Genomic DNA, 27,595 nt, shown 5'->3' on the forward strand with positions numbered 1-27,595 from the left:
GGTAATCTCGATGGATTCAATAGATCCATTGTGTGAGGCCTACTCAACCAGCAACGTGTCTATCATAATGAGCTTTGAAGTTATTTACACTATCTACATATATACGAACAAAGACGGAAGTTGAAAAGTGTGTCATGGAGAAGATGGAAACACGTGTTATGGTGTGGACACGTCCAGAGAATGAAAATTATGAATTAGCCACCTTGAGGAAGATCGAAAAGATTACGTTGAAGAGTCCACTGTGAGTTATGCAGAAAAAATGTTTCTGCCAGTGAGAATGTAATCTGAGAATAGGCAACTGCTGACAGATTGATATGACAGCTAAGGTAAGTACATTTTTAAAAAAAAATCATTTGCAGTTTTTTTTTTTTTTCGTTTACAAAGCACGATCTTCTTTTTTTTTTTTTTCTTCTAAGTAGTAGACAATTAATTTTTCGTTTCTTTCAGAAGCAGAAATGGTTTGTAACACGACAGCAACTTGTAAACATCAGCCTTCTTTAAAACAAAAGCTAACATTAAAAGCCAAGGAAAACGCTGTTTTAGTATACGAATTTGTAGCTCGATATTTACGAAGAAAGTAAGTCCCTGTTTTTATTTAATTGGAAAAGATAATGCAGTTGGTAACTACGCATGTAAAATAATAACAATGTCATCAGTGACGCATTACATTTTCAAACAAAGAACTGTAATGATCTTTCATATTAATTGCATATTACATTGCAGTAATAATTTATATGATTATTTTATTTATCCAATTATTATTATTAATATTATTATTATTATTATTCTTGAATTAAATGTAATTTAAGAATAATTTTTACTTCAATATTTACTAAGATTACTTAGTAATTTAATTACACGATCGAAGTTAATAGAAATTGATTTCGTTATGACCGCACCAGATCGATCTTGCTGAACAAGTTAAACAGACTCGCCCGGGACTCGAAAAACCTGAACTTCCTTCCTGTCTTACGAATACTTGCTAGTACTACCGTTTACATTTCGACTAGAGCAGTGTTTCTTAAAATGCTTGAAAAAGCGGAACCAATATTAAAATATTTCTTGGTTGCGGAACCTTTACAAAAATTTTCATAAAAAATTATTGGGAAGGAAAGGAACCGTTACTGCAAAATATTTTAATCAAGAAAACACATTAAACATAATATTACAATTAATAAAGTAATATAATTTTACTATATATAATTCAATTTAATAAAAGTTAATACTTTTCCTATTCACTGAAGGTTTTTGTTTCAGATATTGCAAGTCATAAATGCTTGTATGCTTTGAGTTCCGAACTACGGATGGCAACCCGTTATTGGACCGTGAAATCGCTTCAGCGGTACTCGACCAGAGTGCATCTCTTTGAATTTGTCGTTCAAAACGTTTCAGAGGATAAAAGTCGCAACCCGCGTTTCTCTTTAAAAGGATTGACGGTATATTAATCCTTCCCGTGTTGAAGGGGCGCATTTCTGAAAATGTTTTAAATATGTACTAGTTTGAATGTTTCCGATTAAATTTTAATTGCAGTATCAGTATTGTTTTAATACACCTCGGGTGGGGAATTGTTTATCATTATGTATTATCATTATCATTACTTAAATTTAAATAAAATTCATGTTTGATATTAATTTTGTTACGCTCTTTTGTTTTGTCTTGTATATATACACACACACACACATACATGTGTGTGTGTGTGTGTGCGTGTGTGTCCTTCCAAAATCAGTTTAATATCTTTGGGCCAGAATCAGATATTAAATTGATATACTACACTTTTATCTCGGCCGTTCGGCAAAGATAAGAATGTAGTATCTGTTCTTATTGGCAAAATATCTGATATGGCCATACATTAAATATCAAACTGATATTTGAAAGGCGACAAATGCTTCTGGCTTGCAACCTTTTGCCATCAGTTGCCTGATATTGTACAACCTCATAAACCTCATATATATATATATATATATATATATATGCAAGTTATGCTAACGGTAAGTTTCAAGAACTGCGTACTAAATTCAGTCTTTATGTTTCGTTTGATTAAAAGGTTGTGCAATATCAGGCAACTGATGGCAAAAGGTTGCAAGCCAGAAGCATTTGTCGCCTTTCAAATATCAGTTTGATATATATATATATATATATATATATATATATATATATATATATATATAGGGAGAGAGAGAGAGAGAAAAGTTTGCTAAACGGTGCTCTAGAAAATCCCTAACTTTTCATATAACACTATAATATTAAATTCTACATTTTATTATATATTATGTGAAGAATTATCACTAAGCTAGTTTATCTGATTTTTTGCGCGTATGTGTGTATTGTTTTAGACTTAATTTAGGTTGGAATAAAATACAGCAAATTCTACAAGAAATACTACAAGAAACAGAATTTGATGAGGAATCCAAAGCGCGCCCAACCAACAAGCATTGTATTGGCCAATGGAACAGCACTTGCAGCAGCACCTACAGATATAGAACAACAGATGGATCTTGCAACAACTTACGACACCCCACTTGGGGACAATCGAATACATGTTACGGTCGGTGGCTTCTTGCAAGTTATGCTAACGGTAAGTTTCAAGAACTGCGTACTAAATTCAGTCTTTATGTTTCGTTTGATTAAAATTATTGCAAAAGCAACTACGACGCCACTGTACTGTAGGTTGAAAACCTATAGTGGCGTCGGTGAGCTAAAGATTTTTATTTATTTGTTTTTTAATTAATTTTAATAACCTTTAGTATTTTTATTATTTTACCTGGTCCAGAAAGCCTGCTCTAAAGGTTACAGGTAACTTTTTCAAACCACTTTAAGCCTCCAATAAACGGTGGTAGGCGGGGCCCGTCTCATACCTCTGGATGAGATTCATTACCTGCATGTTTTGTGTACTCGCGTGCTTGTATTCCTTCTTGGTAGTTTATCTGACTGGGTTCTCTTCCCTAGTTGTTTTGCTATATATTAATATAGAGTTAATATAAAATATTATTGATTTATGCGACAAAATCTAAATCTAAATAAAAAATATAAATAAATCCTCAAACGCTTTTTACTTCCCTTTAGGGAAATTATTGAGAAAGCGAAGTTCTTTTAGCCTTAACTAGCTTTTTTTTTTTTCCTGTGAGTAAACTTATTGTCCACTACATAGATTATTTAAAGACACTTAAATAGTCAATATTTCGTATTATCTTTAAACTATTTCATTTAAATTATTAAACTAAAATTATTTAATGGGCAACTAAAATTATTTAGTTTAATTATTAAACTCAATGAAAATATTTCCATTTATTAATTTTCAGGCATATCTACTTTTCGAAGATCAGTATTGAACAACGAACCACTTCCAAATCCTCGTTACATTTCTCGAACGATTTGCCCAGATGTGGATCAACCAGCACCCACTACTGCAGCTTATATGGTGTTTGGACAGCTCATAAGCCATGATATCAACTTCACACCAACGTCGACAACAGGTAAAAAAATAGCTTGCTTATTTATTAATAAAAGCGAATTGTTATAAACCCCAATTATAAAACATTCATATGATGGCGGTTTATGGGTTAACTAATCCTGAGGTCTTGCTCTAGAGGTGAAAGTTTTCCAATATACTTCGGGATTAAACTAAATTATTTCATGGGATTCATACAGAGCGATGAATACTAGCTCAAACCTCTAGTCAGCTGAGTTTTTCGTTATCGTGCAATAATAGAAAAAAAAGCAGAATCAAAATCCATATAAATGGAAGAGCTAACGGTATAACAAACATTGTATACATAGGGACGCTGTAAAAAAGCTGTCTAGATTCTGATTAATTATATTTGTTTGTTAAATAGGCCGAAGAATTTATCACCTAAGTGAGTCTACTTATATCCTTAAAGAAAAACTGAAAAAAGTACTTCGTATTAAAAACTCTAATTTTTGCTATAAATTTAAACATAAACTCCAATAAGAGCTTCAAAAATATCATGCAAGATTTTTAAGGTAAAGGACTTCATTAGTTTTAAAGTGTCCCTCTTTACTTCAATAATCTTACAAACTGTCACCTCCAAAGAAAGGCTCAGATTTGTCGAAGCCATTACTGGCATTTGATAAAAATATAAATCCATATCACTAACTTTTAGCGTTTTTTTTTTCTTTTCAAGGAATGGAAGGATACTGTATTTTGAGACTTAAGAAATCATTGTTTATTGTTTGACGGAAGGGGAGGGGTGTGGAACTTCTTCAAAGAGAATCTTTCCTTGAAATAATTAAACAGATTGAGAAGATGAATAATTAATCTTTGAAAGATCTACTACGCATAACATGGTACTAGTAGCTCATTGAAAAATCTACTAGTGCCATGTTATGCGTACCTTCAGAAGGTTCTGAAAGATCATTAAGGGGATTCAAGGCACTTCTTCAATTTGATTACTTTTTTTCCTTTTTAATTTTGTCGCCGTATTGTCGAAGATAAGTGCAGGTTTATTGTATAATTTTTCAATAACTAAAAAAAAATCTAAAAGATGTTTTAAAACAAAATGTACCTCTTGGCACAGTATGTATGACAATTTCATTCGTCTCATATTTTTTTTTAATTGAAAATTTAAATTTCATAATTTTCTAATGTATTGGACTCATATAACTAAAAAGTATTTAATAATTAAAAATCGTTCCACAGGTTTCTAATTCATTATAAAGCAAATGTTAAAAAACAAATGACTTTATAATTATTCGTGTTTGAATGAAATATTCTTATAACTTCTCCCAAATTGCTTTTGCGGGTGGGGGGGGGGAGAGAAGATACGCCGGGTGAAATATTCAAAGGGTACCTGGTAAGTATTGAAAATTTCGGAAATACTCTGCTAAACGATGAGTAGCCACTTTATCGTTAACAAAATTTCATTCTTATTTACATCACTGCCAAAAAACACTTGACTGAGCGTCATTTAAATTTCTTTTCAGATGATAACCAAGTTATTCGGTGTTGCCCGATAGAATCCAATGCACCAGAACAATGCGCTCCAATTGAAGTGCCTGCGAACGATACTTTTTATTTGCCATTTAACGAAACTTGCATAGAGTTCGTACGCTCTGCTCCCTGTCCATTTTGTGAGAGTGGAGGTAAGTTGCTTTTTTTTTTTCTCCTGTCTTGTAAAATCATAAGTTTAGAGGATAAATCGCGATTAAATAATCACGTTCCAAAGCTAAGCATATTTTTTTTAAAAATAAAATAAATATTTTTCTCTTTTGAAGAAATTACATGTAGACAAAAGTAAATCTAATAATAATAATAATAATAATAATAATAATAATAATAATAATAATAATAATAATAATAATAAAATCTTTGTGCTAAACAGACATCATAGTGTTGAAATACTTCACTGTCTCAAAATCGGAACCTTAATTAATAACTGATATCGTTAGAATTTAGATTGCAAATGAACAGATTTCTATGATCAGACTTGTGAGGAAGAAGGTACTGCACACAGATGTGATTGTTATCAGTATAATGAATAACAAAGATTTGAGGCAACTGATCAGAATAAGTTTATTAATGGAGAGTATAGGTGAACGTTTTTCAACTACTTCAGATCTCCAATAAAAAAAAAAGATGGTTTCACTCGAGCTGACAAAATTTATCTACTTCATTCACAAACATCATAACAACATTAATATCTTTAACGCATCATAACAACATTGTTATCAAATGTTATAGACTTCCGTCTCTCTTAATAATCATAATAATAATATCTAAAACAAATCGCTTGTTCCTGCTTTGATTAATGAAGTAGAACCAAATTTTATATGTATAGGTCCAAGACTTCAAATAAATCAGGTGACTATGTTTATCGATGGCTCGGTAGTGTATGGAAGTACCCAAGAAGAAACCAATGGACTCCGACAACAAAATGGAACAGGTAAGCTGACATCATGAGATCAAAATACAAACTAAAAATCACATTGCTTACTTTGCAACATTATTTCCATTCTCTGTTCCAACTTTTACATAAATCTAATTTATATTCTTTACCGTGGGACCGGACTACAACTCATAAATTGTCCTTATATCCTTATAAGGACTGACTTAAAGGGTCGAAGCAAGAATGCTTTTCATCTTCCCCGTTATCTGTAGATGACAGTGTACGGATAAGGTGCTATTGAGCTAATAAAGCTCTGATCATGGCAAGAGGGTAACAGCAACAGCCGAGCCTCAGTTAGAACTTCATTGGCTACAGCATTGCCATATGTTAAGGTAAAGCCGTCTCTAAAAATTCGGACGATCCTTAGGCCACTCAATCGTGGGCGAAAGACCGTCCGTCTTAACGTTGGCTCCACTCAGTGATGGCCTTCCACCTACTACCACCAAGCAAAACCGCTCATTTTCCGAAGAAAAGCATTCACCGACAAAGCCCCTCACCGGACCGTGCCGGAGAACACTTTCCCGGAGACTCAAATTGCTCCCTTAAGGCAAAAACCTTAAGAGAGCGACTCAAACTGTCGAATCTCCGTGCCCCGGGGAAGTAACAGCAACAGCCGAGCCTCAGTCAAACCTCATTGGCACAGTATTGCCATCCATTACCATATTTAAAGATAAAGCCGCCTCTAAAAATTCGGACGATCCCTAGGCCACTCAATCGTGGGCGAAGGACCGTCCATCTCAACGTTGGCTCCACTCAGTGGCCTTCCACCCCCACGCCACCACCGAGCAGAACCGCTCAAATTCCGAAGAAAATCATTCACCGACAAAGCCCCTCAGCGGGCCGTGCCGGAGAACACTCTCCCCGGAGACTCAAATTGCTCCCTTAAGGAACCTTAAGGGAGCAATTTGAGTCCCTTAAAAACCCTAAGAGAGCGAACTCAAAACTCTCGAATCTCATCGCCCCTGGGGGGTAACAGCAACAGCCGAACCTCAGTTAAACTTCATTGGTACAGCATTGCCATCCATTAATAATTTGTGAGTTCAACGTATCTCATCATTGGCCTGTGGAGTAAGATAGGCTGAGAGTCAGCAGATAGTAGGAGAGGAAATAAAGATAGAGTGCATAGTAGTAGAGTAGATGAAAGAGGCCTCAGCTGACCTGTTTTAGCTGTTGACCCCTCAGGGGTTCTTCTAAAACGGTCGTTGATTTTTCACTTTTAAAAAGGAAAAATCCTGAAAAGGAAAAAAAAAGGAGAGACTAAGCAAATTTAACAAGTGTAAATAAATCTAAAGACTATGTGGAAGACAATTCTATAGAGGAATGAGTTTGCCGAGCAAACCCAGAACAGTATAACCAGGAAAAGAAGGGAGATGACCTGGCCCGGAAGACCCCGCCCTGAAAAGGGCTTGGGACCACCTCGATGTTGGCCTTCGCAGTCCGGGTTTGTTCAGGTCAACCCCAACCTGGGGACAGAAAAACTTTCAACTGTGAAAGGACTAGACCTACCTGTGGGTTAAACGCTGATCAGGAAGGAAGATCGAGATAGCGTCAACACCTACAACTTGAAGGTGTTATAGGTGCAGACACAACCGGATTCCCCCCTGTATGATCTGGCAGATGGTTGGTGGATCACACCATCTCCTCAGGAACCGCTCTTCTCCCCGTAAGTACCTTTCCTGCTCCAGGAAGCGGCGGAGGTAGGCTGAATCACCACATCTCATGGTTGATTCTCCAAGTTTTTATGCCTAATAATAATAATCCTTTATCAAACTAAAATAAAGTTGTTTTTGGAAAAAAATGCTTTATATTTTAATATTGTCTTTATAAGTTATGCATTTAATATATTATAATATTCTAATATTGTATTTACAAGTTATCTTTATAAGTTATGCATACAATAAATAACATAACATACCATCATTGGCCAGAAGGGTGAAGCAAGATGCTTTTATTCCCCATTGTCTGATAGGGAGGACGAATAAAGATTTATGAGCTGTGAACTCTCCCTGGTGTGTGTGTGGGGGGGACGGAGATTAGTCATTGTTGCTAGTATTTAGGATGACTTTTGGCCTCTTGTATTTGAAAAGGTCAGTTTCGTCATAGTTTGCTGCCTGTTTAACTAGATCGTAGAGATCTTTGAGGAGAAGAATTTTTCCGCTGTAGTTAGTAGGAAGGAGTAGATGTAAGGGATGTTTATATCTCTATGCAGTTGGACGTTCCTTACAAGCCACGGTACATCCAAGATCATGCGCAAACACTTATTTTGCACTCTCTGTAGCCTGAGGGTGTTGGTGTTGGATGTGTGGCTCCAGGCTGGAGATGCATATGTCACTATGGGGCGGATCATCAGGAGGTAGAGGAGTACTTTTATTCTGATATTTAGTTTGCTTTTCCTATTTATTAGAGTGTAAAGTTGTGCGATGGTTTTAGATGCTTTCGCGCCTAAGGCTTTGATGTGTGGGTTGAACGTTAATCTTTTGTCTAGAATTACCCCAAGATATTTTGTTTCTGTTTGCCAGGGGATTCTGGTGTTGAACAGATAAAGGTCCCCCCTTGGGAGTTGCCAATCTTCTGGTGAAAAGTATCGCTATACTCTTTTGGGGATTCACTTGTAATCGCCATTTGGAGAACCATTGTTCTATTTTTGGTAAGTTGTCTTGCATTTTTTTAGTGACGAGATGTGGTCGGAGAGATCTGGCAAGTACTGCTGTGTCATCCGCATAGAGTGCTAAGATGGATGATATTGGGTTGTGTGTGATGTCTGCCATATATATCAAGAATAAGATCGGTACCAGTAGGGAACCTTGGGGAACTCCCGCAGAGATCCGTCGCTGACTTGAAACTGTACCGTTTATTTTAACTTGTATGTGTCGGACCTGGAGGTAAGATTTAATTAGGTGGACGATTCTTGGTGGTATGCCTGCTGAGATGAGTTTGTGTAGTAATCCGAAGTGCCATATCTTATCAAAAGCTTTCGCTATGTCGAGGAAAACTGCTCCAGTGTGCTGGTGCCAATTGTAGCCGGTGGGATGTACTCAATTATCCTATGAATTTGTTGAGTAGTACTGTGATGTTGTCTAAAGCCAAATTGTTCCTTTGGAAGGATATTTAACTCGTTTACTGAGGCTTGGAGTTTGGAGAGGATGATTTTTTTGGCAATTTTGCCTAAGTTTGAGATTAGGCTGACGGGTCGATAGCTTTCAGGCAGGTGTGCATCTTTACCTGGTTTATGCACTGGGACCACATCTGCGACTTTCCAATAGCTGGGGAAATAGTTACATCGGAACATGTCGTTGATTATGGTGGTGAGATGTACAACAGCTCTTCGGGGCAGCAGTTTAATTATTCTATTTGTTATGCCATCTGGGTCAGGGCTTTTTTATTCTTTAGCTTCTTTAGAACTTCATAGATTTCTGATGGTGAGGTGGTTGCAGGTTTGTTGTTGCAGGTGTTGATGAGTTTTAGTGCACGTCTGACATGGAGGTGGATTTTATAGACATGCTTGATGTCCAAGTTGTTGTATGTTGGGCTACACTGTTTTTCTAGGTTCTTTGCTATCTCTTCAGCTTTTCCTGCGTCCATGTGTACTAGGCCCCTGTATGACTTGAGTGGGGAAAGAGATTTGTTTTTGTTTCTGAGGCTTCTTAATATGTTCCAGATGGAGTGTTCGCCGGGTGATATAGAGGCTAGTTTTGCTTTCAATGTTTCGTTCCTGTGAACTTTAAGAGTCTTCTCTAACTTCATTGTTCAGTTTATTGAGGATCTTTTTATCATGAGGTGCACGGGTGTTTTGGTACCTTTTCCTTGCTTTGTTTTTGTCCCTAATTAAATCCATGATGTCTTCGGGTAGTCGGTTTGGCTTAAGAGTGGTTTTGGTAGAGGTGACAACCTTTATGGCTGTGTTGATTTGTTGAGTCAGGCTTTTAACAGCATTTTCAATTTCTTTTATGGATCTGATGTGAGGGACTGGTCCAATGTGTTCCAATAGTACTTCTGGTAGTTTTTTCCATGAGATGAAGGAGTGAGGGGAGGCAGTAGTTGTTCTTGCTTTCCCAGCTGGAGCAGGATTGTATTGTGATCGGATGTCATCTCATTTAAAGAGATTAAGCTATACTGTAGCTTAATATTTTGTAGGATAGCAATGTCAAGTATGTCGGCTGTTCCATACGTAGTATGATGTGTTGGTTCTGCAGGGCCTGCCACCACTGCATAATTTGAACTGGAGTAGCTAAAGAGCGTGTAGCCGTTTCTGTTGGCGGTTTTGCTGTTCCACGCAGAGTATTTCGCATTTAGGTCACCGGCAATGATGATTTCTTCTTTATTGCCCAGGACGGTATCCAGATCTGAATGTAGTAGATTCTTTGATGAAGGGTTGTAAGCTGCATAAAGTGTTAGTTTCCCTGCTGAGGTAGTGGGTACTACTATTCCTGTGAGCTCTCGATTTCTGGTTGAGGGGCTGGTTACAGAGTGGTGATCGATGTGACTTTTTATGAAAATGGCGGTGCCACCTCCTCTGTAGTTTATTCTGTGGTTACTGTGGAGGTGGTATCCTCTAACTTTGGGGTTGTTTGCTGGTCTTAAGTGGGATTCGTTTATTAGGATGTATTGTATCTCACTGCGAATTCTTGGAGTTCCAGAATCTTGTTTCTAAGTCCGTTCGCGTTCCAAGCGATGATCTGTAGGGAAACTGGGGTGCTTTTGTTTTTATGCATTTATGAGAGCTGCTAGAATGGATTGGGTTTCTTGTAGAAATCTTTTTCTGGAGTCCGATGTGGGGTTAGATTTGCTGAAGTCTTGCAGCATATTTGCGAGGGAGTTTGTGATGACGGCTGCTAAATTTGGGAGGTATTGTTCCTGAGTGGCCTTTGTTGAGCGAACTACATCTGCGTAGGTCTTCGTCTGCCGTTTGAGGTTTGCTTCGATCGGGGCTTCTGGTTGAGGCAGTTGGTTCTGTATCGTGTTTTGTCGACCCCTGGTGGGTTGAGGAGCTGGGGCTACTGCTACTGGTTTTTGTAGATTAGTATAGGGAGCAGATCGTCTGTTTTTTGGGTGTTGTATATATCCTTTGTAGTTTGCTGGATGCGGGCCCCAGCAGTTTTCACATTTAGCCGGGGGTGGATTTTGGCTTGGTGCAGGTGTTTGTGGGGTGGCTCTCACCGCATTTTAAGCACTTGTATTCATGACCATACTTTTGGCACCTGTGACACTGTCCTGATGAGGTCCTTTTTTTTAGTGGTTCTGGGCTGATTTTTAGCCCGCAAATCGATGTTAGGTCATATATGTTTTTGTATGCCTGTTGGATCTCTACTAAGACGAGTGGAATCGGACTTTTGTCTGCTCTGGTCATTCTGCTGACCTTGAAGAGTGGTAGGTCTTGGTAGCAGAGATCGGCGGCTATGTCTTCTGTATGTATGTGCTCTGATACTCCACGGAGAACCATCTTCAGACTCCTCTCGGAGTCGAGGGTGAAGGTGTGGTATTGTACACCTTTATTGTCTAGCTCCTTTGTGAGTCTGCGGTAGTCCATTATAGTGGCAGGCTGGATTTTGATGCCATCGTTTAAATTCTTTGCTGTTGTGTATGCTATTTGTAAACTAGTCATAGTGGCCCTTAGTTCCGTCCACCTGTTCTTTTCTCTTAAGATAATTGGAGGCAATTTCTCTTTAGTGAAGTCAGGAGGGTCAGAGTTTTGTCCATCTTACTCCATACCTTCATTTGTGGGTGGTTCTGTCGTCTGTGTTTTGCGTATTTTCCGCGGGTGGGTCTCTCCTTGTTCCTGGGAGGGGGAGGGGGGGAATGAGACCACCAAATTCAGTTTTTCCTCTGTATTAGCAGTATCCTCGCTTTCCTCATCGTCCCTCGTTGTGGAGTACAGGTTCAAGTAACCTGGCCATTCCACTTCAAATTTTTTTAGTAATTTTTTGAGTAGGCTTAGCGCCAGACTTTTGTCTAGTATTTCTATCAGGGCGTCGGTGTCTATTTCAGTCATAATTACGTCTAATAGGTTTTTATGGAGGTTGGTCAATTACTAAAACGGAAAATTAATAGCGAAACCTTACCTTTCGCTGAGCGAATCTCAATCAAAATCCATGCCTTTGTATCGAATGCACCTGGTAAAGTTTCCCACAGGTTTGCTTTCTGCGATAGCTACCGTTAAAATCCAATGACATATTTTCTTTTTCAGAAATCACCACAATTCCTAATTTGCATCTAAATCAAAGTCTTACCTCTATATATCTATACCAATCAAATTGCATCTAAATCCTCTCAAATATATTTAGGAGGATTTAGATGTGATGACTACCTGTCCAATAGTGTACGCAAGGAACAATTTAGCAGACGAACAAATGATCGTATACATATATATATACATATATACAATAAATTGTACAAGTTACGCCTAATAGTTAACATTTATCAAAGTAAGCTAAAGGTGTTTTTGGAATAAATTCTTTATATTCTAATAAAAAAGGATATATATAATATTAGAATAATTTTATTAATAGAAATATAATATAAATAATATTTCATAAATTATTTTAGATTAAATGAATTTTTATTATATTTATATCTTCAGTATTTTATAAACAAAAGCGAGTATATAATGTAAATTACCATGAAAATAGCAAGCTTACCTTATTTCAAAATGTTAGTAATAATCATGAATATAATAGAACCATAATAACAAATCTCTTGTTGAATATAGATATCAATGATATAATTCCTACCGAAATGATATACACGGGGATTCCTGTGCCAATAAAGAAACCCCTTTTTGGCATGATGTTCATCGGATATAGCTTTTCTTAAAGCGAGAACACAATTTATAAATCAAGTTCTTGTATAAAGTATAGTAATATTCTATTTTTAGCAGAGGGTAATTAGTCCGTCTCATACGTAGGTTGCAAAATTTCTCTTCTCGAAAACTCGTTTTATTTGTCTATCTACCCCCCCCCCCCGCCCGCCTGTAATTAATATACAGCCATAGAGGGTAAACAGCCTTAGATGTTTGATGTCAATTCCGATGTTCAGTGTACAGTATAGACAATTCCTAAGCTTCTCTTTTTATTTTTATCTTTAATTTTAGAGAGTACATTGTCAACGAAAAAGATTTGCGGAAACTGAGGAGACAATTTTCCTCAGCATTAAAGTGATTATCATATGAAAGATACTGTAGTCAACCCAAAGTTTATTATTATTCTTATTATTATGCCTAATCAAGCGCGATATTCGTTAAAGAGTGTTGGAAATATACAACTTATTTGGTCATGTAGGATTGAATTTCTCTGATGTTTCAACACGCTTTAATACTTAGTTATCGTGGTTCCCTCATTTGTAACTTTTTTAGAGAGTGAAAACGCTTATTTCCAATTTGAATAAAAAATCTAAGCCCATTTTTATATCTTTTCTTGAGAGTCAGTTGAAACTTTCCAGGTTTGTGTGAAATTTTGAAACCATTCAAAATTTCACACAAACTAACATTGTACATTGTCGTAGAATACATTGAAATGCAACAGAAGAAGAAAATGATTAAAGCGAATAATGCAATAAAAATCAGTCCCCAGATCTTTTGATCGACTTTCGTAGGGAATCATATCATATGAGAGAATTTTTTGTTCTTCCGCAGGTTATTTATTAGAAGTAACAAACAGCACAGATGGTGGTGAGCTTTTGCCTCAAAGTGAGGATGCTGCCAATGATGAGTGTAGTGATGTAGAATCAAACAAAATTTGCTTCCGAGCTGGTAAGTTTAGTATTTAGTTAATAATGACAGCTGCCCAAATACAGTTTATGTACATATAGCACATAAACTGTAATAGTATATCCTTACTATATTTAGTGGCACAATAAGCTACTCATTTATTGTACTATATACAGAAGTATGGTCTCTTGTGAGTGGATATTTATCACTATACGGGAATATCTGCATTTCTCTTCCGAAAAATTAGGTAGTGAGCTGCTTATTCCTATCTTTTATTGCTAGCACATTTGTGCCATTAAATAAAATATTTAATAAAATTTTATAAAATAGAAAAAAAAAACTCAAAAATGTTTGAGTTTTTTTTCTTTGTTATATTTAATGTTAATGAAAGTAATGTTTGATTTGATATTAACTTTGTTGTGTTTGTTGTTTTTATCTTATTATATGTAGTAATGACACGTATGATTTTGTGAAAATTTTGTTTAAATTTAGTGTGTGTGTGTGTGTGTGTGTGTGTGTGTGTGTGTGTGTGTGTGTGTGTGTGTGTGTGTGTGTGTGTGTGTGTGTGTGTGTGTGTGTGTGTAGAGTTAATCCTATGTGTATTTTTGGGTGCTTAAGGGTCAAAACTGTATAACTGAAGATAACTCCACGTAGCATCCTTTTAAAGAATGCGAAGAACCGACCAGGATTTCTGACCAATTCGCACTCTCTCATGGTGCATCCCGTTAGGTATTCGTTCTGAATACTGAACGAACGAGGATGGGCAGGCAATTTGGGATTTAGCCGACCAAATGATATTTTTACTGGCTTCAACCATAATGTAAAATGATTGTACAGCATCACACAATTTCATGCCAGCTGGGGCGTCTCCCTGATAAACAAGACCCCCCCCGTTTCGTCAGAGAAACCAAAAAGAGTCAGCTACTGGAACAAATCCCGAAAAACTTCCCAACTCAACATTAACAAATTTCAAGGCGGTACTACCAACATAAGTGGGAAGGAATTGAACTAGCATAAGAATTGAATAAGTACCAGATCGACATAATAGGGGTGACTGAAACAAAGAGGACAAAGTCAGGTGAGTTTTTTTAAGCATCAAATACGAAATGTAATATTCAGACAATAACAATTTGGGAAAAGAAGGAGAAGGTATAGTTTTAAAAAATTAAAGATGGAGATAATGTTTCTGAATGGCAGCCAATATCAAGTAGATTGAGTTGAGAAAATATCGGTATGGGGGAGCGGGCGATGAGACTTATTTGTGCTTATGATTCCACATATTTCTATGGAAGATATGGAGGGATTTTTGAGGCATTAGAAAAGGAAATGAAATGAAATTTCATTTCCTTTTCTAATGAAATGAAAAAGGAAAGTTGGTTCTTGTTGGAGATCTAAATAGAAGACTAGGAAATTATTTTCAGACATATAGAAAAGTTTTGAGAAAAGTGAGAAAGCATCAAGGCTATTAATAATGATAAGTGCCTGCTGTATTTCTGTTTAGAACATGGTACTGTATAGTTGTTACTAACACAATGTTCCAATTTAAAAATGTGCACAAATTCACATGGAGAGAAAATACAAGAAATAAGAAAAGTCTCATTGAATATGTTATTTTTGATGGCGATGTTTCCCACTGGTTCAGGGCACAAGAGTATACAGAGGATGTGAAACTGGAAGTGATCACGATCACTTCCAGTTTAACATAATAAAGTTGAATTTAATATTGAAATAAAGAGTGTGTAAGAAAGTTTTTAAAACGAATCCAAGTTCAGCAACTTTCAAATGTGAACTATAAACTAAAATACTCAACTTTTATTCAAGAAAAAAATGAGAGGGGTTGAAAGCAAGAATCAAACCTTGGAGTTTTAGCGACAAACCACGAAGAAAACATTGATTGATTCACCCAGAGAATTTATAAATATCAAGTAGTGCGATTGTCTGCAATGATAGAAAAATCAGACCATGATGTTCCCAGGAGGTCAACGAGGCAGTGAAGAAAAGAAAAAAATCATATGAAAAGTTCCTGACAAGAACGTCATGTTGTGCTCTTAGAGAATACAGAGACAAATATAAGAAAGCGAAGCACCGTCTAAAAGTATCTAAACAAAATTCAGAGAAAGGGTTTGATAGGACAATCGAAAATAAATATCAGGAAGGTGGAATAAATATCATTTTGGAGGTTATTGAAAAAGCTCAAAAATGGAGGAAAGAGTGCTGTAAAAGGAATTAGAGATGATAAAGGTGACATGAAAACTGCAGAGAAAGATATCCTTGATGTATGGAGCAACATCAAAACATTCTTAAATGAAACAAGCAGTGATAGCACAGCATTAAAAAAGACACTTAACAGGTATGCAATCAGGAATACATATCCATACTTGAAGTTGGAAAAGCCATCAAAAGCCTGAAATGTGGAAAGGCAGCAGGAGTAGATGATATTCGACCAGAATGCTGAAGTATGGAGGTATTAAAGTCTTACAGTGGCTGCACTCCATAATACAGACGGCCCAGACAGATGGTCGAATTTCTGATGATTGGAGTAAAGCTTATAGCATCCGTCCCAAAAAATGGAAATAAAGCTCTGAGAATTACAGAAGTATTTCTCTACTGAGGGTTCCTAGTAAGTACACTTGAGAAACGACTGAGAAGGATTATGGAAGGAAAGAGTAACGTGAAGAACGAGCTGGGTTCAGGCCAAACAAAGCTGTCAGGATCAGATTTTCACTTTGAGACAAATAGTTGAGAAATCATGGGAATATAACAAAGATCTCTATTTATGTTATGTAGATCTGGAAAAGGCATATGACAACGTACCCAGGGAAAAGCTCTTCAAAAAGCTCCAGTTATATGTGTAAACGGAACATTATACAAATCAATACTTAACAATACTAGTCTTTATTTAAGTTCTCGGTCAGAAGTTACAAATGAAGTAAGTACAGGAAGATGATTTGATGTTAAATCAGGTGTAGAACAAAGATGTACAATATCCCTTCTGTTATTCATCATCCATATAGATCACATGATGAAGGAAAGCGGTATGAAACTCGATATCAAAATTGGAGATGTTAATCTCATTCCTTTATTGTATACAAATCATGTCATACTTCTAAATAAATCAAGTACAAGTCCGCAAGATTTTCTGACTGAATTGAATAACTGTTTGCAGCAAATTTGATGGTGATGGTGGGATGCGTGTTGGATCGGGATATACATGTAAAATGTAGTTTTTATTGTTGGTCGCTGCCAAAAAAAAGTTTCAAAAACTCTATTGTAGACCAATGATTCTGTCCAGTAAAATTTTCTGATCTTCCACATTTGTAGATAATAACCGACAAAACTGATAATGAGGAGAGGAATTTATAGATGCCTGTATCGAACGGCGTACTTAATTTAAAGGGATTTTGCATTGTTTTTAAATTATGTCACGCGACTTTGAAAATTCATTTAGTTGCAGAAATTCTACCTTTCTTCAAATAATAAACATTTAACTTCTACGCAGCTCTTTATAAATCTTTTTCCCGAGCTGCATTGCAGATTGTGGTTAAATGCTTATCATTTGAAGAAAAACCACTTACATTTTTGAACAGCATTTAAAGTGTAGTACATCCACCAAACACCTACTAAACACAAATTAAATTAACTAACTATCCAGTAACCACAAACGAAACAGTTAAAAGAAGACCTCACAGTGTTCTCTGTAATATAAATGGTATGTAAATTACTATTACTGCTGAAACATAATCTTTACCTTTTATGGATAGGCGACATACGGGTGAATCAACAAATAATGTTGACATCTGTGCAGACTATGTTTCACCGTTATCACAACAAAATTGCTAGAGAACTTTCTGATCGTTTTTCATCATGGGACAATGAAAGAATCTTCCAGGAAGCGAGGTAAGTATTTCATAATATACAAAAATAAAATAAAAAAAGAAACTTCTCGATTCTTATTGTCACATTAATTGAAAAATTTACCTCTTAGGTTCATTTACCATACCAAATGACTCATTAGTTAGAATGGAAATCAATTTAATAATAAAATTATGTTAACATATAAATACTTTACCATATATTTTTTATTAAATTATAGAAGTAAATATTAATTTTTTATATATATGACAAAAATAGAGAAATATTCATGTGTATTTTATAGCAAAATATAAAATAAAAATTTGAAAATTTACTAGCATGGTAGAACGTTTCTTTTTATAACTGACGATAATATATTGATAGATCTATAATATTTTCCCTTCTAATCTTCTTCTTCACCATCATCAACTTTGGTTCTGTCCACTGCTGGACGGAGGTCTTCACCTTGGTTTTCCAGACCACTCGGTTTTCTGCCTCTCCCATTCATCTCACTCCTGCAACTTGTTCCAGTTCATCTCCCCACCTTCTTCTCGGTCTTCCTCTTCGTTTTACTCCATCCATTGGTCTCCAATCTGTTGTTCTTCTAGTCCATCTCTCTTCACTGCATTTGGCAATATGGCCAGACCATCTCCACTTCGCCTGTTTAATGTATTTTACAATATCCATGACACCTGTTTGAGATCTCATCCAGGTATTTGTCCCAGAAGTATCCATCCAAAATGAATCCTTCATTCAATCTCTTTTCTTTGGCAATCCTCAAAGGATAACAATTGGTCCAAATATACATATGAAGTAACTTGTTCTATTTCATGGTTTTCAATCAGTTCTTTGGTTTACGTATTTATTCATCGTTATTTTATTTTTGTTTTTTCTTTATTTATTTTTAATCCAATTACTCTGGAGGCTTCATTTAGCTAATTAGCATTTCTTCTAGATCTTAAAGATTATGTGCTATTAGGACCACATCATCTGCAAATTTCAGATGATGCAGCCTTTCTCCATTTATGTTTATTCCTTTTGTTTCCAAATCAAGGCTTCTAAAGACTTCTAAAGCAGCTGTAAATAGTTCTAAACTATTTTATATATCATTATTGTAGCAATTAAAGATGAAAATAACTCTAATATTGCCGTATCGAATGTGCATAGAATAGAAAATTATACAATAACTTATTTGGACTTGATAATAGCCATTCTGTGACGTAATTATATTCGATTTCTGTTGAATGTGTACTTTCTTGTTCCTATTGCACTAATGATAATGATAATAATAATACTAACTTTGCTATACGAGATATAAGCAAACATTTATACATTAATTATTAAACTAATTTCCATTTTCAATGCGGTTTCACTGTATTTATTCATTTCAGTAAATAAACACAGTTTTGTTAATGACATATTAACTATTTAGTTTTAATCGTTTGGCTAATACAAATTTCTTTCACTTTTCTAAAAATCATCGATTTTAAAGGAAGAAAGTAAGACAATGTCATGATAAATTATTTATTTCCAGCTAATTAAATGCAGTTTTAAATGATTATATAAAATAGCTGGCTTATGGATTTTGCGAAAACTACATCTAAAAGTAACGTAGCTAAGTTGCGGGATAGGGAGGGAAGCGGGAATATTTTTCAGTTGCTTAGATTGAAGTAGACTGGTGGTGAGACAGTCACCACCAATCTACTTCAGGTCTCCAATAAGCAGGATGGTGGTGACTGTCTCGAACCCAGAATGTGTTAGTTAGAGAGCAAATACGCTAACCATTCAGCCACCAGGCCAGCAATATAAAGTTGTTCAAGTTGTGTCGATGGTATTAATAAGATGATATTGTGTGTGTGTGTGTGTGTGTGCGCGCTCGATAAAATGTTTTATATCAACGATTATAATTTTTTTTACTGTTTCAGGCGTATCGTTATTGCAAGCCTACAAATGGTGGTCTACAACGAATTTCTTCCTGTGACTCTAGGAAATTTTCAGATGTGGCGTTATAATTTGAGAGTCAGACGTAATATCTCCACTTTATATGCCCCTACTGTAAATCCCACTTTATGTACCGAATTTTCAACTGCTGCTTACAGACTTCACTCTCTTGTTGGAAGGAACATCCGTTTTTCATCATCGATTTCCTCCGAGCAAACAACCGTAACTCGCTTAAAATTCGGGTATTTCAACCCATTTCCCCTCTACAACGGTTCTTTGGACAGCTGTTTAGTAGGAATGTTACTCGAGCCTTCCCAGATGTTCGACAACAATTTCGCTGAAGACATTACTAATTTCCTGTTCCTTACTAAGGGTAACAGCGTCGGACTTGACCTCTGCGCAATAAATATTCAGAGAGGGCGAGATCATGGGTTACGTCCATATGTCGAGTATGTTCGGATGTGCAATGGATGGATGATAAGTAGATTTAGTGATCTCTCTTTTTACGGGATTATGACAAAGGAGAGTGTTGCAAACCTACAACGAGTCTACAGGTGAGGCAAAAATTTACAAGAATTTTGAATTCTTGAATTATGAATTCTTCTAATCACAAATTTCAATATTTAATTTTATTTAGAGCATATTCCATTAATTTCTTAAATGTATGCAGTAATTAAATTTGGTTGCAGTTGAGTTTCACAGTTAACACCTTTCTCCTTATGAAATTTTTTCCATAATTTATTCATATTCTTCATACATATCAAAGTTTTATTTGAAGATTTTTTGCAAATAAATAACCTAATTTAAATAAATATTAATAAGTAAATCCTTTAAAGTATTTTTATTCTCTAACTGAATAGGCTTTTAAATAATTAATACTTAGTAATCAGTGGCAGCAAGATTCCATTTTAGTCTGTCATCATCCGATAGCTGATTTCATGGCTACAGATGATTTGAAGGACAATTTTGTAATTCTTATCCTAACTGGTATGTTATTAGCTAAATAATGTGGAGTCTATATCTGAATTATGGAGTTAAAAACCTTTATTTCTGAGATTAAAAATACATAAAAATAAAATAAAATAACTTTACTTCCCTATGTACCAAAAATCGACTCAAGTTCAGCAACCGTTTTTAAAAGTTTTTTGAAACGTTTTCTTTAATTGCCGACTGATTCCTGTAACTGGCGACTGGAATATAAATAAACAGTTTTTCTTGTTATTTTAGGATATATTCAATTAGTTACTATGGAAATTGTACTGAATTGCAGAACTGTAGATTCTCAAAAATCCCCTAATTCTTGAAATCAAGGAAGTTAAAAATCGTATAATTTGCCTCAGGCTACAAATATTCCACGAAACAGCACTGGCGAGAAAACTTCTTCCGAAGATGCTTTTGCCTGATTACTACCAAAGACGGTTTAACGATCTGTCGCAGATATTTAGAATGGAAAAGAACGAGAAAATCATTTTGTCGTTTGCTTTTAACATCTCCAAAGCTGAAATAAGTTACTTTTTTTTGTTCGTTTGTTTTCAGTCTTCTTCGTTGACCACTCTCTAACTGGATGTGGAGTTTTTCATAAATCTCTTTACTTTTGTCTCTTTATTTAAGTTTTCATAATACCTAATCCTTAAGAAAATATCACTCTGTATCTATTTCGAAGACTATTCATTTGAGTTTTCAGCTTGCCATACTATCCTTCTTCATTTGCCCCTCTTATATCTGTCCTGAATAATAAGCTACTTCTGTTTCCTCGAGGAATTATATGAGAATGCTCAAAGCCAATAACAATCTCTCTCCTCTTAACTCGTCCCTTCTTTCTCTTCTTGTCTGTGTACTGGAATCTTCCATGGGGAAACATTACCATATAAAATATTTCAAATAATATGAAAGGAAAAACATTATGCCTCATATTTCAACAAACAGTGAAATTTTTCATATTTCAATCAGCGTTTGCCTTTCATAATCGCTGTAGTTCAGTGCAGTTCTGCGGTGTGTTAGACAAAGGGAATAATAATAATAATTCCAGTTTTGTGTCCTGTAAGTATTCTACGATCGATCGATTTTAATTAACACGTTTCTTTTAAAAGAAAAATCCTATTTGTTTGCGCCAAAGATCGATTAACTCTCCGAATCGGTTTAAAAATTCTAGAAAAAGTTCCTTCAGTCGAATCTTAAAGCCTCTCTTTTGCATAACAGTCCTATGAAAATTAGTACAAGCTACTCTTTACATTTAGAAATGGTGATAATAAATTTAGTTTCGTACTTTATTCATTTAAATAAACATTTCTTGTTTTTAAACGAAATTATTGAAAAATATTTAAATACCTTTCAGCGATGTTGAAGATATCGACTTGTTTGTTGGCTGCATTTTTGAGAAGCTTATCCGAGGAGGACAAGTTGGTCCCACGGCTGCGTGCATTATTGGTCACCAGTTTCAAGATTTAAAATCGGGAGATCGTTTCTATTTTGAGCATAGATCTCAAGTCGGTTCTTTCACGCATGGTACTTTTTTTTGTCTATAATGCATTTCATTTCTTATTTCTTTTTTTCGTAGAATGTGTTTTTTCAGAAAAAATATAAAGTAAAAATCGTTGGAAAAAATTCGTACATCACTTAAATCAGATCTATTCAAATCTTATATCGACATAACATTTTTAGAAATATTTCACCCTTTCTTTCCGTTTTTTTTAAATAATTGTAATAAATATTTTATTTTTGTTCAATCTAATAAATGAATACACATAATATATAAGGTTTTATAATGATGATATAAAATATGGTCTTCCCGTATTTCGAATAATGTAATACTTGAACCAACGTTCAAAATACTGTATACAAACATTTAATGTGATGCGACGAATATGATTGTTTTATAATGCAAAGATAGTTTTTTTTTTTACATATTGTGTTGTTTTAAGTTGGAAATTCATGCGGTGCTGGTAGCTGCAATGCATATTGAGACATCCAAAATACTGATGCTCGCAGACAACGCTAATGTGGCATAAATTTTTGTAACCTTTCGTTTATCTGATAAATAAATGAAAATTAATGATATTATTAATTCTTTGATAAAAAATTAAAAATATTGTTAAGTCTTTATAAAAAAAAAGAGCCATAAGACTTCATTTCGGCAAAGTAAAATAAACAGAAAATTGTGGAAATTAAAGATCCAACTTTATTTTAAAGCCAAATATATATATAACGGTTAGAATAAGTTTGGATCTTTAATATTGACCCCCCATTCGTCGAAATGAAGCCTTGTGGTCCTTGAACACCGAGAGATCATTTATGAAAAATGCCAGTCTCTCGCATAAGATAACTTTGATACTGAATGAGGGTTTTTACCCTTTTAATCTCTGCCCGATCTTTGAAGAGATCAACCTCAAAGGGCTTACTCCTAGATATGAACTCCTCCACCCCTTTCCTCTTTCTTTCAGGTTCCAGCAGCATCGTTGCAGACTATGGCAATTCAGGTATAAAGAGGTCGGAATGAACCTATGACTACTTTGTTACTAAGGGCTCGGTTATAGACTTTATGATGTTCTTTTCGAACAAACTGAATTGCATGGTTTCTGGACAGAAAAAAAAAACAGTTCGAAGCAGCTGCCAGTGAAACCTTTAATCAAAAACACTAATAAAAGACGAATATACGGACCAGTACAGTAGGGAAGCATTTCTCAAATTAGCTTCGCGGAAAGAAAAAAAAAGCTACCATATTCAAAAAATTGAAATCTATTCCGGAGAGAAGGTTAAAGCCGTTTATGTTTAATCGTTGCTTTACTAGACACATAAACAATGTACTAACGCGCATTTCATTTCTCCATGTAGAAAACTTATAGATTTTGGAGAGCCATCGCCTAGACTATAGGCAATCACCCTGTGGGCAACAATTTGACTGCCTCTTATTATGTTTATAACTTTTGCTATTTTAGTGTAAAACTTCGATGACGGAATTTGTATTTATTATTACATTTAATTATTTATTTTTCTCCTTTTCAGACCAACTACAAGAAATCAGAAAAGTCATTCTGTCCAGCATAATATGTAAGGTGACTGGTGTTAGTAAGTTACAGAAATGGGCGTTCAAGCCAGTAAGTCAGAGGTAAGATAATTTTAGGAAAAATTATTTCATTCAGTTTAACAGTCAATAAAGAAAATATTCAATGTATATAAATCAAAAATACATGCAAATTCTTTTAAATGCTTGTTTTTCATTGCAAATATCTCCACAATTACGCTGAATGTGTTTTTCGCTTAACTCTTTTCTTCAGGATAAAAATGGATTTTAATTATAAAATAGATAAATGAATAAAAAATAAGAAACATTGATTTCATTAGTAACATTATGGAATGGTATTCATTTATAAGTGACATTTATTTAAAAAATAAAATTTAAATTTATTATCAAAGACATTTTAATAAGCTTGGTTATTTGGATTCCACATTTCTAGTTATATATGGTTATACTGATTATACTGACCTTATTTAGTAATTCATTCATCATTTAAGTGGAATAATAGAGTGAAATTGTGAGCTTTGTATTAAAGACTTTAATTCCCTTTCAACTTAGTTAATAATTTTCTAAGCAGAAATATGATACTAGAATTCAAGAGAAAAACTACAGCGCATTAAAATTGAAGTGCGTTCTCCTCTGTAAAGTGGCTCATAGAGGAGGATGGCTCCATTGGATGATTGGTAGAAGAAAACCGGTTCCAATGTAACTGTTTTGATTGCATTCATTTTCCAAATATGAAACAATCCTCTACCCACGTGGGTAGAGGAACATGATAGTGACGTTGCCTAATCGACTGAGCCTTATCAATCACTAGATCTCAGTTCCATTGAGCATCTTCTAAGTATATTGGAATGCAATGTTTGTAACAACTACCCTTATTTGATTTGGACGTAGTTACAATCAAAACCAATAAGGGTATTTACAAAAACGTAGTGAAACTCAAAGAGAGACTGAAGAGTTTATATGATGAGTTTGGAGTACAGCCCTGAATACCATAATTTCCATAATTTCATTCGGTTATCTTACGTGTCTATAATGCAGCCAACAGCACAAAACAGTTTATGGCATGCCTGTTCAAAGTATCCTGAACATTATCCAGGTAAGATGGAAGTTCTAAGCAGAAGAGAACAGGAAATTAGCAGGACGTTAATTGGACTTATGGCATGATGTGTTGTCCTACTAAAATGCGTAAAGCCCTTTGTCGCAAAAATTTCATAATCACAGTAGTTGGAATTTGCGTGTATATTATGATATTTCAGTCATTCTATTGTGATCAAAAGCCATCCCAATATCACACATACACACAATGCACCCCCACACTGGAGCTCGTGTTTGCAGGTACAAGTACAACGCCACAAGCATGGTGGAAGTAGTTTGTTGGTAGTTTGTGTGTGTGTGTGTGTGTGTGTGTGTGTGTGTGTGTGTGTGTGTGTGTGTGTGTGTGTGTGTGTGTGTGTGTGTGTGTGTGTGTGTGTGTGTGTGTGTGTGTGTGTATCATATGAGCTCCTGATCCAGAGGATCCGCCAGTTTCATCTTTGAAGGGACACCTTTCAATCCTGGCCTTCTCGTGTAGTAGCTGTTAGTGGTCCACATTAATTCTCAAAATCCTAAACGATTCAACGTCCTGACACATCAGTTATGCGGCTCTTTTGTCACACTCTTCCAGACTTTATGAGTGATTCTGCTACAGCTGTGGCTTGCTTTTCATAAGAGAAAAAATATGTTACAAATAACGCAGTTTATGTGAGATTAAATAAAATAAACACTGCAATGTGTGCGTGCAGATATATGTGCAGTGTATCTTTCATATTTTTACTATTTTCTTAATTCAAAAGATTTCAGTTGTAGTGCATTATTAACATAATAGGTTATTATGACATTTTTGCTTGAATCTATTTCTTTATACCAACAGCAATCCAGTCTTCAATTGCAGTGACATTCCTCAGGTTGATCTCTCCAAGTGGAAAGAGAATTAGAAGATGCTAAAAAATAATCACCGACTTTCAGATAATTGCAAAACAAACTCATCAAAAAGGAACTGTTTTCGTCCAGCAGTGAGATCAATATTTAAAACCGAAGAGAAATGAAAGACGGCTGTTAGTGATTCTACAAAGTATGTGGCCCAAACATCTTATAAAATCTAAGAATAAACAGGGATGACTTAAGAACACGTATAATCAGTGCAATCTTCAATTTTCTTTAAAAATAATTGCAATCTCAACAAATTGAATTCAGTTGACTAAAGGCTATTTTTATATATTACGAATCACACATGCAAACTTATAATCGGAGAGTAGTTTAAAAAAACCCAACATTCTGTAACTGATATACACAGTATGTAGAATAAAAGCATTCTACCATTTCTGAATAAAGTTCAGTATTCTAAATGCAAAAGTCCACGTAGATTGCTCGAAACAACATTATTTATTTTGTACAGTGATCGTATTTCTTCCATTTCAGTTATGTATATGAACACAATGATCAGACAGGTCTCGAACGATTTTCTCCCAGTAAGGCTACGCACACATTCGCGATTTTCTATCGCACGATTGAAAAATCGTATTCACAATAAAATATTATGTTATTCTCACTTGCGACTAATCACTCTTTTTCTCTGTAAGTTTCAAAATGAATTTTACAGGAACGTGTTGTGTTGAGCTCTGCTGTTGCGCATAAAAAACTTAGCTATTGGATCATTCCATTATTAGTTGGGAAGCGCAAAAAAGGGGCAATTTTATACAATTGACTTAAGAAGTCACTCTAAGAAATTTTTCCAATATTACAGAAATGAGTTTTAAAAGTTTTGATGAATTGAAAGGGTAGGAGCTAAAAAATACGCCAAATTCATGAAATGGGAAGTCTGTACCACCTGAGGAACGTTTAACATTAATACTGAAGTAAGTCAAGTTGGTTTACGCAAAAACGCGAATCACTGCGATTGAATAATCACAGAGATGTGCAGGTTCACGCAGGTTCGTATGACTCAATCGCGTCACTAGAAAAATAGGGCTGGTTTTATATTTGTACCGCTCCGATTATTTAGTTGTATATATGCTCATTCGTATGACAAAGTGTGAGTTCTGTGTTTGCGACAAAATAGCTGAAAAATAAAAAATGACAAGTGCGCGCGTTGTCTAAAGATTACCTAGTGAGAAGAAGACGAATCAGAATGAATAACAAGTCATAACATGCACTCACTGGACAAAACATTAGAGATTACCTAGCTAACAGCGTGTCGGACCTCCTCTAACACGAATAACAGCTTGTACTCTCCGAGGCACTGACTCCACCAGATGCAGGAGGTAATTCCAGCCATACCTGTTGCAGCATTGTCGGTCCCGGATACGTGGATCTGATGTCTCGTTCTACGGCATCCCACAAAGATTCGATCAGATTTAAATCCGGGAACCTTAGAAGCCACTGGATGGATCCAGACTCAGATAAATGTTCCTCGAGCGATTCCTGAATGGTTGCGGCCGGTGGAGCGGCGCATTGTTCTGCTGAAACGACCATCGGCTGTAGGATGTGCGAAAGCTATGAAAGTGTGTAGGTGATCATCCAGCGCATTCTGGCAGCTCGTAGCGTTTAAGGACTTCAGCGGACACAAAGCGACCTAATGTGTCACATAGGAAATCTCCTCAAATCATCACAGAGTCGCCACTTCCTTGAACAGAGCCGACATGGCACAAGGGTCCATGGCCTCGTCTGTCGGCGCAACACCCACACCGTCCGTCAGTTCGATACAACTGAAAACGGAATTCATCAGACCACACGACTTTGGTCTCCACTCTACAGAAGTCCAGTTTTGATGGTTCCGACACCATGCGAGGAGAAATTCCCAATAACAAGCTGTCAACAGTGGTACAGGATTAGGGCGTCGGTTCTCATAGCCCATGGTATGCAGGGTACGCCGTACCGTTCTCTCGCTGATGCCACTTGGACCTCCGACAATTAAATTGGATGTAATTTGTGCCGCCGTTACCCTATGGTTGAATGGTCTTTACGAGACTGGACAGTCTACGTCGACCCTCAAAAATGGCTTGTGGTCAACCACCACTAGCTCGCTGAGCGGTAGTAGATCCGTTGATGATATACTCGAGGAAGACCCTCGATACCGTTGCCCTCGACAATCTTAGGGTTCTTGCGACTTCGGAAATAGAATGACCGAATGACGTCTTG

General features: G+C 35.7%; 1 protein-coding gene and 1 pseudogene across 1 annotated transcript; both read left to right on the forward strand.

Moving 5' to 3' along the window:
• The first annotated feature begins 455 nt into the window (after window positions 1-455).
• LOC150109900 (chorion peroxidase-like) lies at window positions 456-23,507 on the forward strand. Its single transcript, XM_090396508.1, has 10 exons — window positions 456-577; window positions 2,334-2,575; window positions 3,300-3,473; window positions 4,942-5,100; window positions 5,796-5,900; window positions 13,531-13,647; window positions 17,367-17,502; window positions 19,383-19,952; window positions 21,734-21,903; window positions 23,401-23,507. Exons 1-10 carry the CDS (start codon window positions 456-458, stop codon window positions 23,505-23,507), a joined length of 1,902 nt encoding a protein of 633 aa, XP_090252634.1.
• LOC150109901 (U2 spliceosomal RNA) lies at window positions 1,772-1,951 on the forward strand (annotated as a pseudogene).
• Window positions 23,508-27,595: the final 4,088 nt, after the last annotated feature.

The sequence above is a fragment of the Typopeltis vanoorti genome, chromosome 1, assembly GCF_054136105.1.
Source record: "Typopeltis vanoorti isolate ZY-2024b chromosome 1, IOZ_Tvanoo_1.0, whole genome shotgun sequence".
Taxonomy (NCBI): Eukaryota; Metazoa; Arthropoda; class Arachnida; order Uropygi; family Thelyphonidae; genus Typopeltis; species Typopeltis vanoorti.